General features: G+C 33.9%; 2 protein-coding genes across 3 annotated transcripts in view; one reads left to right on the top strand and one right to left on the bottom strand.

Annotated features, from left to right (window-relative positions):
* The window catches only part of LOC148608598 (uncharacterized), a 70,935-nt gene that overhangs the window by 45,920 nt on the left and 7,365 nt on the right, over positions 1 to 17,650 (top strand). The gene's annotated exons all lie outside the window — the stretch shown is intronic.
* Positions 6,418 to 17,647, bottom strand: LOC148608599 (uncharacterized). Of its 2 annotated transcripts, XM_088544871.1 has the most exons (6): positions 15,930 to 17,635; positions 14,872 to 15,162; positions 14,188 to 14,469; positions 13,086 to 13,415; positions 10,469 to 10,638; positions 6,418 to 10,180 (listed from the first exon to the last, which is right to left on the bottom strand). In XM_088544871.1, exons 1-6 carry the CDS (start codon positions 15,967 to 15,969, stop codon positions 10,013 to 10,015), a joined length of 1,281 nt encoding a protein of 426 aa, XP_088400997.1. In that variant the 5' UTR covers positions 15,970 to 17,635; the 3' UTR covers positions 6,418 to 10,012. The 2 variants fall into 2 exon arrangements, with proteins under 2 accessions (XP_088400997.1, XP_088400998.1); XM_088544872.1 differs by lacking the exon at positions 6,418 to 10,180 and having other exon boundaries at positions 10,486 to 10,638; positions 13,112 to 13,415; positions 15,930 to 17,647.

The raw sequence follows: 17,650 nt of genomic DNA, 5'->3' as shown, positions 1-17,650 counted from the left end.
TTCATTTTTGACGAAATGTTATCCTTTTAATTATAAGTTTTATCGAGTTTTCTTATTCAAATTTATTTTGTCTAAATCATAGAAAGTGTCAAACTAATTTTAGCCACAATCATCTTAGTTACAAGCTTTGAATAGGATTTGGTTGTACACTTTGGAAGAGTAATCAAGGGAACCAAGATTCTAGCAGAAATTAAAACAATGAAATTTAGGCATGACAAAAAAACTTCACTAGAAACTTGGGGCATGGACCAGGTGCACCGGCAGGGTAAGCGTCCTCTGCTGTTCTAGACACACCAGTCGAGTTGCTCATAAAACAGTTAAGTCCGGAGAAGACAAAAGAGGAAAGGAAAACTATGACACGTTGAACAAATCAGTTTTCATGGTGCAGATGGATACACCGTATCTATCCATGAGTTCACGACCATAAAACGTCTGTAGTGATAACTTCAATCTTACAAAAACCTTAATCCTGCGAAGAAAATTAGTTTGTTTGGTATGAATTGATATGAAATAAAGGAAATTCATAGTATTCTCACTTGTAGAAATTACCAACAAAGATTAAAATGACTTCTGATTTTGAAAGATTTGATTGCAGATCATGTTTATACCCTGGAAATAAAACACACAGTGGACGTTTCAGACTTTTTAGGTTTCATACTTTTCCGTTTCAATAACGCCTACGCTTGATGTGAAACTCTAGAAAAACAGATAACACCAGGTTTGAGGCGAAGTAGGAATTGCTCATTTTCCTTATGCTGCTATATGTACATGCTTTTTGTTGTTAATTTCATGTTCTTTTTATGTTTTTTACTTTCGTTGTCTAACCCCTAAAAGATTGCAGACTGTTTAAGCAGCACTCGCTTTATTTTGTTTCTTTAGTTTTGATATTATATGTTATAACATTTATGCAAAAGAAAACAATAAGAGCAATGGAAACAACTTTCTTTGCAACTATTAACTTATATATAGATTATTGTCGTGCATCGTTTCATTGTATACCAAAACCCAAAACGTTGGCTGGAGTTACATTTTGGAAACTCAAATTTAAGTTTATGATCAACATACATTATCATATTTTAGTTCTATATTTTTGTAGTTGTGTTCACTTTTATTTTTTGCTGCAACCTGTTCATACTTCGAGTCAGATTTTACACCTGTTTGACTTCCATCACTAGTAGAAGTAGAATATCATGTACCAACCAGGTTCATCTGAGTTTTATTGAGTTGATCTTTACGACTTAATGGTGTCAAATAGCCCGATGAAACCTGGTCCAGTTTGGTGTTCTCTGATGAATGGGCATCGCATGAAAGTTTTTTTGTTTGTTTGTTTGAGTTTAACTTCCGAGCAGCAATATTTCAGCTATATTCAGACGATGAACATGAAATTGATGATAAAATGAACATGAAAATGATGATAAAATGAACATAAAATGATGATGAAATGAAAAAGGGGTGGGACACAAGGACAATGGGGTCGACAAATTTTGATTGCAACTGGAAATAGGGAGAGGTATGTAGGGTCGAGCAATTTAGCCTCCTGTGGTGAAGACGTATGGTTCTTACTCCGGAATAATACCACAGTAGGGTTCTTAAAAGTGCGAGGAACGTAGCATCTTTCCCAACACGGTGCACCACTATGGTTTGCGGTCAGGTTTTCCGTATTATATAGCCTGACAACCCCAGCATGGAACACGCCAGGGGTACCCCATTCCACCATCTAGGCCACACATCCCAGTTGCTCTGTGGGCAAAGCGCCCTTGCCCCCGGCTAGGGTTCTGAGCACTATTTAGTCGCCTTTTACGACAAGCTTAGCGCTGCTGCATGCCTATTCTTTGAACACCCAGACCTGCAAGGGGCAGTATGAAAGTGGTACTTCATTACTAGTGGTATGTGGATGTATTTCAGGCGCTCGAATGGATTGATTCAAACGTCCAACATAATGTATTGGCATACTCTCAATGTCGTTGGTTGTTGGGGTTTAACGTCCGAGCAGCAATATTTCAGCTATATTCAGACGATGAACATGAAATTGATGATATAATGAACATGAAATGATGATGAAATGAAAAAGGGATGGGACACAAGGACAATGGGGTCGACAAATTTTGATTGCCACTGGAAATAGGGAGAGGTGGGTAGGGTCGGGCAATTTAACCTCCTGTGGCGGAGACCTATGGTTCCTACTCCGGGAGAATACCACAGTAGGGTTCTTTAACGTGCGAGGAACGTGGCATCTTTCCCAACACGGTGCACCACTATGGTTTGCGGTCAGGTTTTCCGTATTATAGCCTGACAACCCCAGCATGTAATACGCCAGGGGTACCCCATTCCACCATCTGGGGCACACATCCCAGATGCTCTGTGGGCAAAGCGCCCTACCCCCCAACTAGGGTTCTGAGCACTATTTAGTCGCCTTTTATGACAAGCTTAGCGCTGCTGCAGGCCTATTATTTTAACACCCGGACCTGCACGGGGCACTCTCAATGTCAACTTGTTTTTAAAATTGTAATAACACATAAAAAGAGAAGGCTAGAAAAGTATAAGAATAATTTTAAAACAATTATAAAAATCAAAAAAAAAAGATGATCATGTGTAACAATGTTGTGTTTAAATCAGTTTGTGTATCTTTACTGTACCTTTGACTTGCAGTATCACTTCCTAGCAACTCGGTGGGTGTTTCTAGAAAAGCAGAGGACGCTTACCATACCGGTGCACCTGGTCCATGCTCCTAGTTTTTAGTGGAGTCCCAGTTGCTCATTTACTTTTGTTACTTTGTATGTATGATTTTAGTTACTTTATGTTCTTTCTTGTGTATGTCTGTTTTCCATGTCTGGTCTTTGTCCCTGGAATACATTCTTTTGATTACCGCTATGACCTTGGTTCCCTTGATTACTCTTTGATAACACGTTTGCTTTTTTTTATAATCATACGCCTGGTATTTAATTAAAGCTTTGTCGACATAAAATGTTGCATTGAGCGTTTATGAACTGTAATCAAAATTTAGTTCCGTTGGGTCCATTGCAGTAGTTCATGATATCGGCCAGGTGTTATTTTGCATTAAAGGATGGAGTCCAAATATTCTTTAACAACCAACTTATCATTCTTACTGCTGTTTGTGATTATCATATTTGTTGGGTCCTCTGAAAAATAACTAATCGCAAATTAAGTTTGAAATAATATTGTGCTTGATCCTTAGTCATAAATTTTACATGTTTATAGTGTAAATAAATGCAATATTTGTTTGAAAATTTTAACAATCGTAATTTGTAATGATGAATAACAATTTATATATTATGACAATGAGCCTTTCAAAGGGATTCCAAATATACAGAGAAAGACACCAGGGCGCAAGGCATATATTGCGACAAACATTGGACTTGGGTTATAGATATTTTGCAAGATCTATTAAAGACAAACATCTACTGTAAGAGTGAAAATTGAAATTATTGCTAGAAACATAGAACGCACTTTGTAATGTTAGAACTCTTCTGCATGAATTAATGTTTGGTACAAGTCAGCCTTCAGCATAATCTTTGTGGAGATGTTAAACTGACAGTGAAAAAAATTGCACATTTTATATAAAAAGAATTAATTGCATGGTCTTAAAAGGTATCAGGAAAGCTTAATATTATTCGTTTGCATTGGTGTATTTAGAAATGTCAGTACACTTATTTTTTGCGTGAACATGGTATGCGTAGTTGGACGTAAGATCAAAAGAGTCATACAGTCCTTCATCACCTTTTTCTTAAGTTTTCAATGGTAAGGAAAGACATTCCAGCTATGTTTGTTATAGAGTATACGGATGACATCCCTTTTCGCTAGCTCCATTCCAACTGCCAGTATTTTTTTGTAGGACATGTCAATGAAGCTAATTGAATTGGATAGTTAATCTTAATTTGGTCATTTATATTACTATAAAGATTATATTCATCTGATATTATCCACTTGGTGTAAATTTCAAACCAAACCAACTTCTTGCTCTGCCGTATCTCAAAGTTTTGTTTTATTAGTTTATAAATAACAATTTTGAAAATAAAGTTAAAAAGGAAACTTACCAATTATTGAGTTATTATCAATAATAAAATAAAGATGTGCTGGTTATACCTTCTGGCTGAACATATTCTTATTGACATAATCTGAAAAAATGACTCTTTTTCTTTACTGTTTTCGTCTGGTTTTGTAGTGTTTACGCATATTAGAAGCGATTGAACTTGGATTTCAAATTACCGGTACCCAAGTGATCAGCTTCACAAACAGTCGTAAGAGTAAAATTTGTAATAGGATTGGACGTCACGATATTATTTTCTGTTATGATGTCATTTCAAACAATACATTATAATCTCACCAGCGGTTTTGGGATATCTACATACTATGAGGTACGGTTCTCCATGTGTTTATGTTCAATATCTGTATGTGCACTTCTGTCAGTTTCAGTATGGGTCAGTAATATTATAACAGGCTTAGTCTGTGTTCGTAGACTTACTGTGCGAGTTCAATCAATTTAAATACTGCATGCAACGTAAATAAGTATATTTTTTTCCACCGAAATATTTGGCAGTTTACATTGAATATCCTGATAATGAACAGTCTATTATACTAGTATAATCAACTATAATACTGACAATGTGCAAATACCCATTAAAACAAATTTGCACGACATATGAAAAAAATGCAAATAGTTGAACTATTTTTTTATTATCTTTAAGTAGTTCATGACTCTATAATACACAGCATGTTAATGTACGTTATTTGTTATATATACAAATTCTCGATTTTATTTCCGTGTATATTTACCACGCCAGCGAACCTTATTCCAAATAAGGGGAAAATAATACTTGCCTGAGTCATACAGTGCCGCATTGCAGTACTACATATATATCACAATCCCTTTTCCTTATTTGGGGAAGAATTTCACTAATATGAATAAAAGTACTTGATACCTAAGACCAATGCTTGACTTTGCAATGATAATGGTATATTAGATAACTGATAGTATACAGAGATGGACGTATATAATACAACATCTTTGCCAATTGAGTCAGACATGTAACCAAAGTAACTTTAAGCAATCATTCCAATGTCAACAGGAGTATATCTCCAACTAAACTACAAGTTTTCAATCTTCTGCACCATGAAAACTGACTTGTTTAACGTGTTATAGTTTTTCTTTCCTCTTTCATCTACCCCAGACTTGACTTTTTGTAAGCAACTCGGCGGGGGTTTCTAGAAAAGCAGAGGACGCTTACCCTATCGGTGCACCTGGTCTGGTCCATGCTCCCAGTTTTCACAGAAGTCTGAATTGCTTATTGACATTTATTACTTTGTATGTATAATTTTAGTTTCGTTATGTTCTTTGTTGTTTTTGCCTGTTTTTCCTGTCTGGTTTTTATCCCTGGATTACATTCTTTTAATTTGCACTAGAATCTTGGTTCCCTTGTTTTCTCTTGCATTAAACTCAATCATAAATGAGAGGTAACAAAGTTTTACATAACAAACACCATCAAACAATAAAGTAAAGAAGAACATAAAAATGCAAAAAATTGAACTAGGACAACTATGGAAAAAATTCTAAACCTTCTTCCGGTTTGTTTATACAGTGAATGGCGTTTTGACATGCCACAATAACGAAGGTGCTAACTAGTTAATCCTTCCGCTATGTATGCTTTTTATTACATTTAAACTCATGTTGTATTCCTGAATTATTGATTAATGCACTGTAAATGAATAAGTTGAAAATACTGAAAAACTATTGATACCGTTTGTATTGCATTTCTTAGTAAAATAGCGAGAAACAAAACCATGAACAACACACACATCCATAACAAAATATTACTTTATATGTCTTAAAATGCTCTGCCCCTTAAACAAATCAAATATGCAGCGAGTCGGGTGAGCTTAGACAAAAACAATCGTTTATAAGAAATTTAAGCGTCGTATTTATGTCAGTTCATTATGTCAACCGTTAAATATTTGGACTATAAAAGTCTGGCTAAGACTTTTTTGTTTAGGCTACTATGCACTCTTAAACATATTGTGAAGGCTCGATGTATTCCTTGTTATGCGGATGATAATAACCAGACGAGGTTTCATTACAGTTTACGTCGTTACTATGTTTATAGTAAACAATATGTAAATGTATAAATATATACTCTGTAATATATACAAGTTATGATTTCATTTCATTGTCATAATCTGCAAACAGCGAACCGTATCTCAAATTCTGGTACAAAAAATGAGAATGCTTGCATTACTCAGTGTTTGTATTGTACTGCATATATATTCCATTCTTGCTAATGCAACATTTGCCTTTTTAGGGAGTATTTTACTAGTTTGGATCAAAATTACTTCATAATATTGATCAATGACTAATTTTGTAATGATATTTAAGTATCAAATAATTGCACTTTGAAGTTGAGATGAACGTGACATATTAACAAATTTATTCCGACAAAGAATTAAGGAAACTAAATACAGCCATTCAACAGAGAACTCGGAGTATATACCTCCAACTATATGCTCTCATTAAACTAAATAATCAATTGGAAATAACAAAGTTTTAGCAAACAAAACACAATAAATAAAAATACACGAAGAACATAACATACAAATATATAATGAACAAGGACAACCACGTAAAATTTGCCTCCGGTGTGCATAAAAACGGTTAATGGCCTTTTGACACGACACAATGATCTTGAAACAAAATATATTTCGCTTAATTGTTTACCCTTTGTTCATTACATTTTACATAACATGATATTATTCAAAATATTGATAATTGCACTTTACACGAATAAAATGAAAATATCAATTGAGCAAGGTATGGAACGATGTAGCATTCTCTTACACCCAAATAGATCTACATTTTTGTACAGGACGGCGGGTAAAGAATATTAGATTATTTGATTTTTTTTTTAAATAAAAGTTTCTCATGCCTATTTCGTAGAGCGACTTTGCCGCTAGACGAAATGAGCATGCGAAACTCCCGCGAGTTGAAATAATATTTAATGATCTGTTTATGACTGTTTTGCTGAATTGTAAGGTATTAGTTTTCTTTTATTTTTAGTTTTCCTGAACTAAACATGCAAGTTTTATGAGCTCTACAAATTTCCTTGCGGGCTCTTTTTTGGCGACGTGCTACGTGACCTCACGTGTGTTGGGCAGCTGTGATACACATCATTTGAAAAAAATCGCTTAGCTTAAAATTTGTGAAATAATTTTGGGATTTATTCATTTTAATCGGGTAAGTTACTGTATTTAATCATTTTCCGTTGTAGACTAGAAAAGATTGCCACAAATTAGCCTTTATTTCTTACGCAGTAAACAAACAGACGTTTATTTGGATCGTCAAAGATTCCTAAGCTATTGCTTGTATGTCACACAAGGACAATGAAATTAGCAATATTTTTCATTCTCACGCGACTAGCGTGAGATTGAAAATTATCGTATAGCAAGAGCAAAGGGATTTTAAACAAAATAGCAATGATAATAAAAACCCCAAAACTCTAGGGAGTAGTCCTCATCATTTGTGCCGTTTGTATTTAACATCTTATTGATATAGGCGCAAGAAACACAAATCATGAACAACGCAAAAATAAATCAAAAACAAACATAAATCCATACAAAAGTGGGGTAATTTCATATGCCTCGAATAGCCCTAGGGTTAATTCAGGCTCCGTTTCCATAAAACAGTTAATTGCGTCGGTTGAAAAATGTTCAGAGCAATAACATTAGTCATTTAATAATAAAACTCTTTGCACTGTGTTTTCGTTTAGCTTCTGAACACTGTTTACAATGACGTTAACGCCGCAATATTTTTGATTTGTTAAATGTATTCAGCATACGCTACACATCAAGCTTTATTCTACACAAGATATGGTTTCTTAGAAATAACAAAAACGTGAACACGAAAAAAACACTAAAACGAATTCAAAAACAAAATCAAAACAAAACAAAACAAATACAAACAAAAACAAAATCGTCGTCTTTCTGGTTAAGAGAATCAAGGTAATCAAGGTAATCAAAATGATTTAATCCAGGGACATTGACCAGACATGGAAGAGTAATCAAGGGACCCAAACTTATAGAGGTAATCAACAGAATGCCATTCAGGGACAAAAACCAGAAAACAGATATACATAACAAAAACATGAAGTAACTAAAATCATACATAAAAAGTAACAAAAGCAAATGAGCAACTCGGACTCCACTAAAAGCTGGGAGCATGGACCAGGTGCACCGGTAGGGTAAGCGTCCTCTGCTTTTCTAGAAACACCCGCCGAGTTGCTCATAAAAGATACTGTCCGTAGTGGTTGAAAATAAAGGGCAGTAAAAAGGGTAGCCTTTTACCATTCAACACTAACTGTAATTTCAAGCTGTTTTCATGGTAGACTCCAAGCTCGAGACGAAAAACTAAGAAACAAAGTACAGGCCTTCGATTTGCTGAATAGTATGTGCTTTAATGTACATATCTAGAGAACTACTGAAGTCTTTTAAGACTAAAGGTTGTTCAATATTATGTGTTAGTTTGATTTATTTAATGTTTAAGATTGAAGAGTAATCAAGGGAACCAATCTTATAGAGGTAATCAACAAAATGCCATTTAGGGACAAAGACCAGACATGGAAAACAGACATACGCAACAAAGAACATAATGTAACTAAAATCATACATACAAAGTAATAAAAGCAAATGAGCTGCTCATAAAAAGCCAAGACTGGGGTAGACAAACGAGGAAAGGAAACTATGATCAGTTGAATAAATCAGTTTTCATGCTGAAGATGGATACACCATAGCGATCCACGAGTTTATGATGACGACCATAAAACTTCTGTAGTGATGGCTTCAATCTTGTAGCAACATAACCCTGACCCAGAAGCCTATTTGTTATAGTTCTAGCGCGATACAAAAAGTCTGCGTAGTTTCGGCAAGCTCTGGCATAACGTATGAGTTGTGATATGAACACTCCGTACGCAGGTGCTGAAGGGTTGTTACCACAGATTAAAGAAAAGTTGAAAATTTTGAATGAAATATCATCACGTTTGTCGTAGAGTTTGGTCAATAGTTTTCCATTACCATCGATTTCTAAGTGTAGGTCAAGATATGAGGCTGACTTCATAGTATCTGTAGTATCCTTTATCTCAAGTTCTTTTGGGTAGATGCAATGTATCCAATCCCCGAAATTAAGATTTTTTAAAGATAATACGTCATCTATATAGCAGAAACTGAGATTAAGGGATCTATCCAAATGATATTCTTTCTTTCGGATCAGATCAGCTCTAAATTCAGCCTTAAAAGAGTGAAGAAATAGGTCAGCAAGTTAAGGAATACAATATGTTCCCATTGAAATGCCGACTGTTTGTTGAAAAACACGTTCACCACACTGGACAGATATGTTGTCGATTGAAAATTCCAGCACTTTGTAAACATCTTCCTCTGTATATTTGAAAGATGATTTGAAATTATTTATTACAAAGTATGAGGAATCTCTACCACGAACTATATATTTGTATCTAGGTGTACCATCTTTTGTTAAAACAACAATGTATAATGTTTTTAAGTCGGGATTTTGACTGAGTTTGGGGAATAGAGGTATACAATGTTGAAAAATCATAGGTTTGAATGCTATTATATTCAGATAGACTTGAACTGATTGTCTCCAAATGATTTTTCGAATTTCTCAGGATCCACATTGAATTAATACCACTAAGGGAGTAACAAGTGTTGTGGTAGGACTGCAGACCCTCTTTGACAGTTGTGAGTATAGAAGTTAAAAGTTTTGAAAGAGGATTGGTGGTACATTTTGCAGATCCAGCTATGAAACGTTGTTTGTATGGATTCTTGTGGCGTTTTTGGAATCCAGTACATAAACAGTAAATCACAATCATCGTCCTTGGTAGAGAGACCAAAAGAGGATAGCACAAATACATCAGTGGTGGTCGATAGCTGTGTTCTTCAATTATATATATACACATATGTGAGACATTTTTCTGTTTTCACAATTACTGTTTTGTCACTCATTTTCAGAGTTACACGAAGTATCCTCCTCTGGCAGCGGTTCAGCTGTCTTTGTGAAATCAATGTCTGCATAATTTGTTCTCCTTGCTTGCTTAATAGCCTTTCCCCTTTTCAGTTTCCAAGAAAAATCTACCTCGACATAATTCATCTCCGGTGCAGAAACCTACCATATATATGAAATAGTGCGACGATTACAAATTTTAGCATCACCATTTTCCTATAATAGCGGAAATATATAACAGCTCTTATTTTATGTTCAGATATTTTTTTTATTTTATTTATACTCTATTTACTGTTCAAGAAAATATGTTTAATAAATATAGAAATTATACTACTATAGTTATTTTAATTAATTGATAAATTAAGTTTTTTGTAATTTGCAAAAAAGTTCCTTGACTATTTTATATTATTCTTGTGCATTTTACGCGATTCTAAAAAAAATAAATGATACCTCAATAACGCCTCCGGGTTGGGTAACGGACGGTTTTTGATCGATTGAAGATACGACTCTCCTTGGGAAAAACATGTAACAACTACAGATTAAGGCTATGATTCCTGTCGAGGCCAGAATCATGGCAACTGGTAATATGACAACTAAGTCTTTTCGTTCATCTTGACGTCCTGAAAGAGTAATGAAGGGAAACAATGTTATAGCAGTAATCAAACGGATGTAATCCAAGCACTAATACAAGACATGGAAAATAGACATACATATCAAAGAACGTAAAGTAACTAAAATCATACATACAAAGTAACAAAAGCAAATAAGCAACACGGACTGGGAGCATGTACCAGGTGCACCGGTAGTCATGCAAGTACATTAATTTTATGCATTTATGATGTAAATAAACAGGGTTAATTACAAACTGTCCACGTCTAACTATAATAATGTATAAATTATGAACTCAACTGCATCAACAATGATTGGTTTAGATATACATATCACAATCGGTTGGTGTCCAATAAACGATCAGGAAACCTCCACCTAACGAAGCAAGCAGCAGCTGGACAAAAACACTATTATACACAGGTAAAGCGCCAAAATTGGCCCAATACCAAAACTCAAGTCACATAAAAATAAACTAAAGGCGAAACAAAACATGACTTGAAATACAGATAATTCCTGACTTAAGACAGGCGCAAAAGATGCGGTGGGATTAAGGTACTTTTGCGTGATCGTAATCCCCTTTAAAATCTTCCCTTTTCGCAAACACTATTAAACAATTAGACACGCTTAAAAATCAGTTAAAAATGTCTAATTTCCTTGTTACAACGGAAATAAAGAAACTAAACATAAATTACACAAACGTACAAACAATGAGCTACTGGTAGTTAACTGGCCAGATCTACAAAAAGTCATGTTCCATTCGTATGTAAAATAAATCCCAATTTTTCCCATCACGGTACAGTATATATAAGTCTTGCAATATAGATATAAGGGTTTGAGTTTTAACTAAAATAAATGAATGAAAAACTACTGAACATTTGCAGCCACTCTTGTTCACCATTTTACACTATAACTAAATTATTTATAAAAGAAAGCCGATTTTATGAAAAAATTGTAAGGTTAATACTAAATGTTATATTACATCAATGCTGCTTAATAGTCAATTATAAGTTATATGGTATACAAGTTCCTACATGAGGAAAGACAGAACAAAAGTTAAGTACATATCTATTGACCTATCAATATAATAATATTTGTAACGAACTTCATTATATTATTTTCATTTTTTGCATTTACTAATTTATTATTTTGCCCAAAGTTTGAAAAAAAATGATGTAGTTCACAAATATCTTGGCATTTTTTTAAGGTAAGTAATACCCGCTCAATGATTTTCCTGCCAAACAGGTGCGTATAAGCACGGGTGATTTATACCGGTAAAGCGGTTAGGCAGAGCACATTTAGATTTTGAAGTGACTGGACGTGTTGTGTCCAAGTTTGCAATTCACATATTTGGTGAGGTCTCAGAATTGTCAGTTCAGGACATGGAGCTTCACAGGAAAATATGTTGAATCTGCTCAGGTAAGCATTTTATTTCTGTTTGTGACCGTGTAGACATTTCTATCGTTGTATGGCGTGTCGGACAGGCCTTTAGTTTAAATTCTCACGTGGCGGGTCAGTTTATCGTTTAAATTTCATTTTTGAGTGAACATTTAATTATTTTGAGTTAATTTATTTGTTTCAGGGTTTTTTCCTATCCAGTTTTGTTCTCCATTTTGAAGGAAACAACGTAAATATTGTCAAATGCTATCGTCCTAGTTTTTGATACAGATCTACCTAAATACCGTATGTTAATGTCAGTTTTGTACGCTGAACAACGATCCATATTTCCGTAATTTAGCGGATGGTGTAATATTTATATTCAGCGATAGTTGGTGTTAATTCAGCTGGGATGTTGCATTAATACATTCTACAGTTCCATTTGTTACACCGTGAAATTTGCTGAATTTAGTTTTCCGTCGGTGTATATGGTGAAATGTTGAAATATTGTGTGGACGTTCAGCACATGAATTGTGTTAATTATTTCTGGAATTTATATTGGCTGAAAAGTGTGTATTGGTCAATTTGAATGATAAATTGGATTGACTTATATGAGAAAATGAAAATTATAGTGTGCCATGAGAATCAGAAATGAATATATATTGAAATGGTGAAATTTAGTTTGAATTTATATTGAAAGTCTACAGAAATCGTTGCGTCCTAGATCTTGACCATCGATTACGGTGTACTGTAGAAGCTATGGTGAGAGATGATGATTGAATAATCTATAAGATTTTACTACACCAATTTTTAGTTTGTTTACTGTGTGTGTACTTTGACTTTTGTTTGCTTACATACTTTCATCTGCCTGCCCATTTACTTATGTTCATTTGCATGTTGTATATATATGTTTAGTTTTGTTTGATTTGTTCAGTTTATTTAGTTTTAGTAAAATATTATTTTTTTACTTTTGTCTCTATGAATGCTGGCCAACTGACAATCCGACTATCTTACGTCTTTACAATATTTAAACATGAAACAATGTTTTTCCAAGGCACAGAAAAGCAACGACAATAATATATACCTGGCGCTGTAAAATGTACAACATACGTGCTAAAACCTTCTTTATTCTGTACTTGAGCTGTTACATTTCGGTTATCAATCTTCACGTTCAGTTTTGCTTCAAGACGTATTTCGTAGCCATAGACTCCTACTATGTTACTGTATAACATGTCCTGTATGAGGGTGTAAGTATTCTTTATGTTAAACTTGGCATGGCAGGAGTCATTCGGTCCATATGCTTCTCTGGGTTCGTTAAACACACACGCCACCGATATGGGATGAGGACTAACAACATACAGGTATATATGTCCAAACTGGGCTCTTAGATTTGTTCTGGTGAAAACTGGTTTACCTACAGTTAAATACAACCGTAGAAATTATAATTTTTTGCAAAACTGGTTTTGTCTGATAATATGATACAACATGTATATTATAAAACCATTCTATGAACGGCTTTCACATTGATTGAAATGCAACTTTGACAGTTCTAACATCGTAGGGAATTTTTCATACCCTTCTATACGTTTACATTATCTTCCCTGTATCATTTTGATCCGATAGAGCAGTGTAGCGAATAGAGCCGTCATATTCTTAGACGTTTGTATAATATTGCTTTGTTGTGACATGCATCATGAATTTAATTTGATCTTCTATCCTATATATTATACACCCAGATGAATTGTCACGTACTACCATACATCGTGTACTAAGTTACAGCCCTAGATTAATCCTACGAGGAGGAATGACCCGGCCAGCAAAAGCTATATTTTAATATGGAGTAGCTGTCCGAGTGGTCTAGGGCGCTGGACTTAGTGCAGGCGGTATTGCCATAAATGTTACATAGGTATGAGTTCGAGTCCTGCGGAGGGAACGACCAGAATTTACTTTGCAAATTTGACAGTTCTAACAACGTTTCGAATTTTTCAGACCCTTCTATATATATATATGTATATACATATAATAGTAAGTTAAAATAAAATAAACATATAAAGAATAAATCCTTGATTTACTTATATGAATATGAACATTATAGACAGCAGGAGATACAAAACAGCTTATTTAAGGGTTATAATAATGAAGTGAATTTAAAATATTCAGTTTTATACCAATCACATACATTGTACCTGAATAATTCATGTAATATTCAGCTGTTGTCCATTCATTGCCATTATCATCAATCACTCCATTTGACACATTGCAAATGTAAATACCACTATCTTCATAACTGTTAGACAAAACCGATACTTTGTTAGCACTAGCCAAATGTCTGACAACTGATCTATTGTTTGTCAGATGGACCCAGCTATTGTAGCTGTAAGAGTCTGGCACTCCGTGGGCTACACATTCCAATGTTGTATTTATGGAGCTATTCAAAACAGTGTTTACAATGCTGACATGAGGAGGCACTAAAAAAAGGATTTTTTTTCGTACATTATAATATATCAATCTTTGTTTGATAATGATAAAATTATATTTTTAAAGAAAGTCTAGAAATATGTAAACATATATTTAGCAAATTTTGAAAAAAAACTGTTCTTTTTTTACCGTCCATATGAGGAACTCAGCAGATGTGCTAGGAAGGCAGATACCTATCGGTACACATTGTCCATACACCCGTATGTAGTTGAATCCGGGTTACACATTCATTTGTGTTTTCCTGTCTAGTCTACGTTTGACTTTTGCTCGAATCTTGGTTCCTTAATTACTTTTTTTCCGCAGTGATTTCGCCAAAATTGATATTGATATTTTGATACAATGCAATATTATTCTTTAATAGATAATATATGTCATAAGTACCAGCGTCATACCTTTGAGTAATACCTCAAAGCAAATCTCTTCCTTCTTTGTTTGACAGCGATACTCTCCCGTATTATGCTGTGAAAAGTTAAAAACCTGTAACTGTGTCGATCTTTCTTTTATTGAATGCAGCTTAAATTGAGTATAATTACTCATAACTGAATCCCCGACTGCATATTGTTCAAGGTCCGGTGGCACTAGCCAAGTGATTGTGTCACCATAGGACAGGTTTGTGAAGACACAAGTGATGTTTACTGTAGATCCATTCTCAGCAAATATATCAATTATTGTCATAGTGTTAACTAAAATAACAACGAACATATTGTCGTAAACACTATTGAAAGTATAAACAATAACAAATAATAATTGTTAATAGCATGTCGGCTTTCCGAATAAAGTGGTAGAAAAAAAATTCCAATCCTTCCATGTGTGAATTTGCAGGTGAGAATCCGTCTCTACATCTTCTTCAATGGTCTATTTACATATATAGATTCAACAATATAACTTCACAAAGCTATACATGTAAATATCTTGTTAGTTACCTCTATATCACGAACAAGAAACCAATGATAAGAAGTAGAAAATTCAACATCAAAACAATTGGCAATAAAAAATACCAAAATAATCCAAGTTTATATTCTTAAATTGTTTTTCTTCTTGCCCCATTTTTGATAATATTTGTATGCCTGAATATAAGAATAAACACCCGAACACGGACTGTTTACAAACTATTGTTACACTGGAAGCGCGTTCATTTTTTTTAGTTTAAACTTTGTAAAAGTTACATGTAGGAGAAAAAAACAAATACAACTGTTTTACTTATTGTTTTGTAATGACTATACATATTGAGTGCTTTTTTATTACATGCATTACATCACAAATAAAATAACATCATATTGGATGGGTAAGGAAAATGTAATAGATTTTCTATATAACAGCGGTTTCTACACAACATAAATGCAATATATTAAAGTGAATATTTGATATTATAAGCCTTGCTGATGCTGAAGTTATCTTCACCTTATTAATTGCATTTCAAATTTAAAATAAGTAAAACCAAATGTCTCACCAGTCACAATACAATGTATGAATACTTCCAATCGATCCATGTTATAGCTTTCAGGTGAGCAAATTTACTATTGAATTGAAGTTTTATACTATAACCCAATTATTTCCTTACACTACATTACAAGCATGTAGTATAGTATTTCCTGGAATTTTAAGGTCAACATGCAAGTAAAAGTTTTGCTATTTCAATGACTTAAATACAGAACCTGTCTTATATCGCCCTATATCAGTAATTAGGGTTTTTAATGACCAAGTAATGCGAAACTTTCGGAAGTTTTCTCTTTATGAACAGCACACGGTTTATGAACAAGCGTAAACAGTCCCGGGCCCAAAGTTGGTCATGCAAACATTACTAATGGTCAAATATATATATGCTGAATCACCAAAGCATTATTTAGCTTGGCATTGTTTAAATTCCGGATTGCGGACCGATTGACGTTATTGGCGGTACAGTACCAAGAAAGGCTATGGAGAATTATCTATCTTACTGAATAGAGATATAAACAATCAAATTACACTGACTAGATATTGTTCCTATGCAGTAAGGCGTACAATGTCTGCGAGACAAAAATAAGTCTGCAATAAAAATGATATATTACAACAGAGCCCTGCCAATTCTTGAACACAGGGATATACATATATAAAACCATAAGTTTTCATCGATAATAACTAAGGTTAACAATTGTACTCAGTCATCATTCTTTTGGCATATCTAGTAAAACATACAATGTACAGAATTGGCTTGGCACATTACTACTATGACTCCTATAAAAGGTGTTTAAAACTACGTCTCTTATTACTTGTAATTATTGTTACAATTAACAAAAATATAACGTGAAAAATTTTGTTAATTTCGGGAAAAATTAGGAAAATGGAAGCCCAGAATCCAAAATGCAGACAAACAAACAATAAACAAATATGAGTTTTAAAAAACTTCTGATTGAAACTCAGAACTTTTCCCTTTTCTTTAACGGGCCCTTTGTCCCTGTATTTGAGATTTATATCATAGCTACATGTATTTCTTAAATGGGCTCATGATTTAACGATATGGCAGGTACAAAGTTTACTTTCTCAATTATCGAATATTGAAAAAAAATGTTTTAATGTATTGTTTCCTTTTTTTCAATTACTAAAGGAAACATGTAAAAATCGTGATATGCATAGAATGGCACTGGTGTTTTTGAATCCATTATCTAATCATCTCATTTCCTGGTCTCTTCCTCTGAGTGACGCATTTCCACTCAACTATGTCTGTATTAAATAATTGTTTGTCTCATATCTTAAATTGAATTTTCATATTTAACAACCACAAGTATATCCGTAAATCAAATGTATGGTTTAAAGGTACCTAATATAAATATTAAGAGTTGAACATTGAATTCATTGGGTAAATGCCTGTCCACGAATTGACGCGTCTACTCAAGCTTCCATGTTAGTACAATGTATGGTCGGAGACAAGTCTCAAAATGTCCGTACACTCTCTTCCCTTTCTTAACGACCTTATATAATCAAGAAAGTCTATGCATAGTCCTATCACATTTCTTATCACATATATTATCTTCACCTGCACTTGGCAAGTCGTCAAAGTATTAAATTACTCTTTTGTCTACCCTGAACACGACATTTTTAGCAACTCCACAGGTATTAGCAATTGGATATTTGTAGTAGTATTGATTTTTTGTTACAATTCTACCATGCTGTAAACAATATACAGAATTTTCC

Source organism: Perna viridis, chromosome 9 (genome assembly GCF_037379345.1).
Source record: "Perna viridis isolate PV_CMFRI_1.1 ecotype Kerala chromosome 9, ASM3737934v1, whole genome shotgun sequence".
In the NCBI taxonomy this organism is placed as follows: domain Eukaryota; kingdom Metazoa; phylum Mollusca; class Bivalvia; order Mytilida; family Mytilidae; genus Perna; species Perna viridis.
The sequence above is the reverse complement of the archived record's forward strand: the minus strand, read 5'-3'. Positions and strand labels throughout refer to the sequence as shown.

What these genes read in the sequence shown, in the direction of transcription:
- LOC148608599 (XM_088544871.1), bottom strand. Translation starts at nt 15,969, where the DNA reads ATGGATCGATTGGAAGTATTCATACATTGTATTGTGACTG. An exon ending in TGTACATTTTACAGCGCCAG is followed by an intron (nt 10,639 to 13,085) that starts GTATATATTATT and finishes TTACTCTTTCAG; the next exon opens with GACGTCAAGATGAACGAAAA. An exon ending in AACCCGGAGGCGTTATTGAG is followed by an intron (nt 10,181 to 10,468) that starts GTATCATTTATT and finishes TATATATGGTAG; the next exon opens with GTTTCTGCACCGGAGATGAA.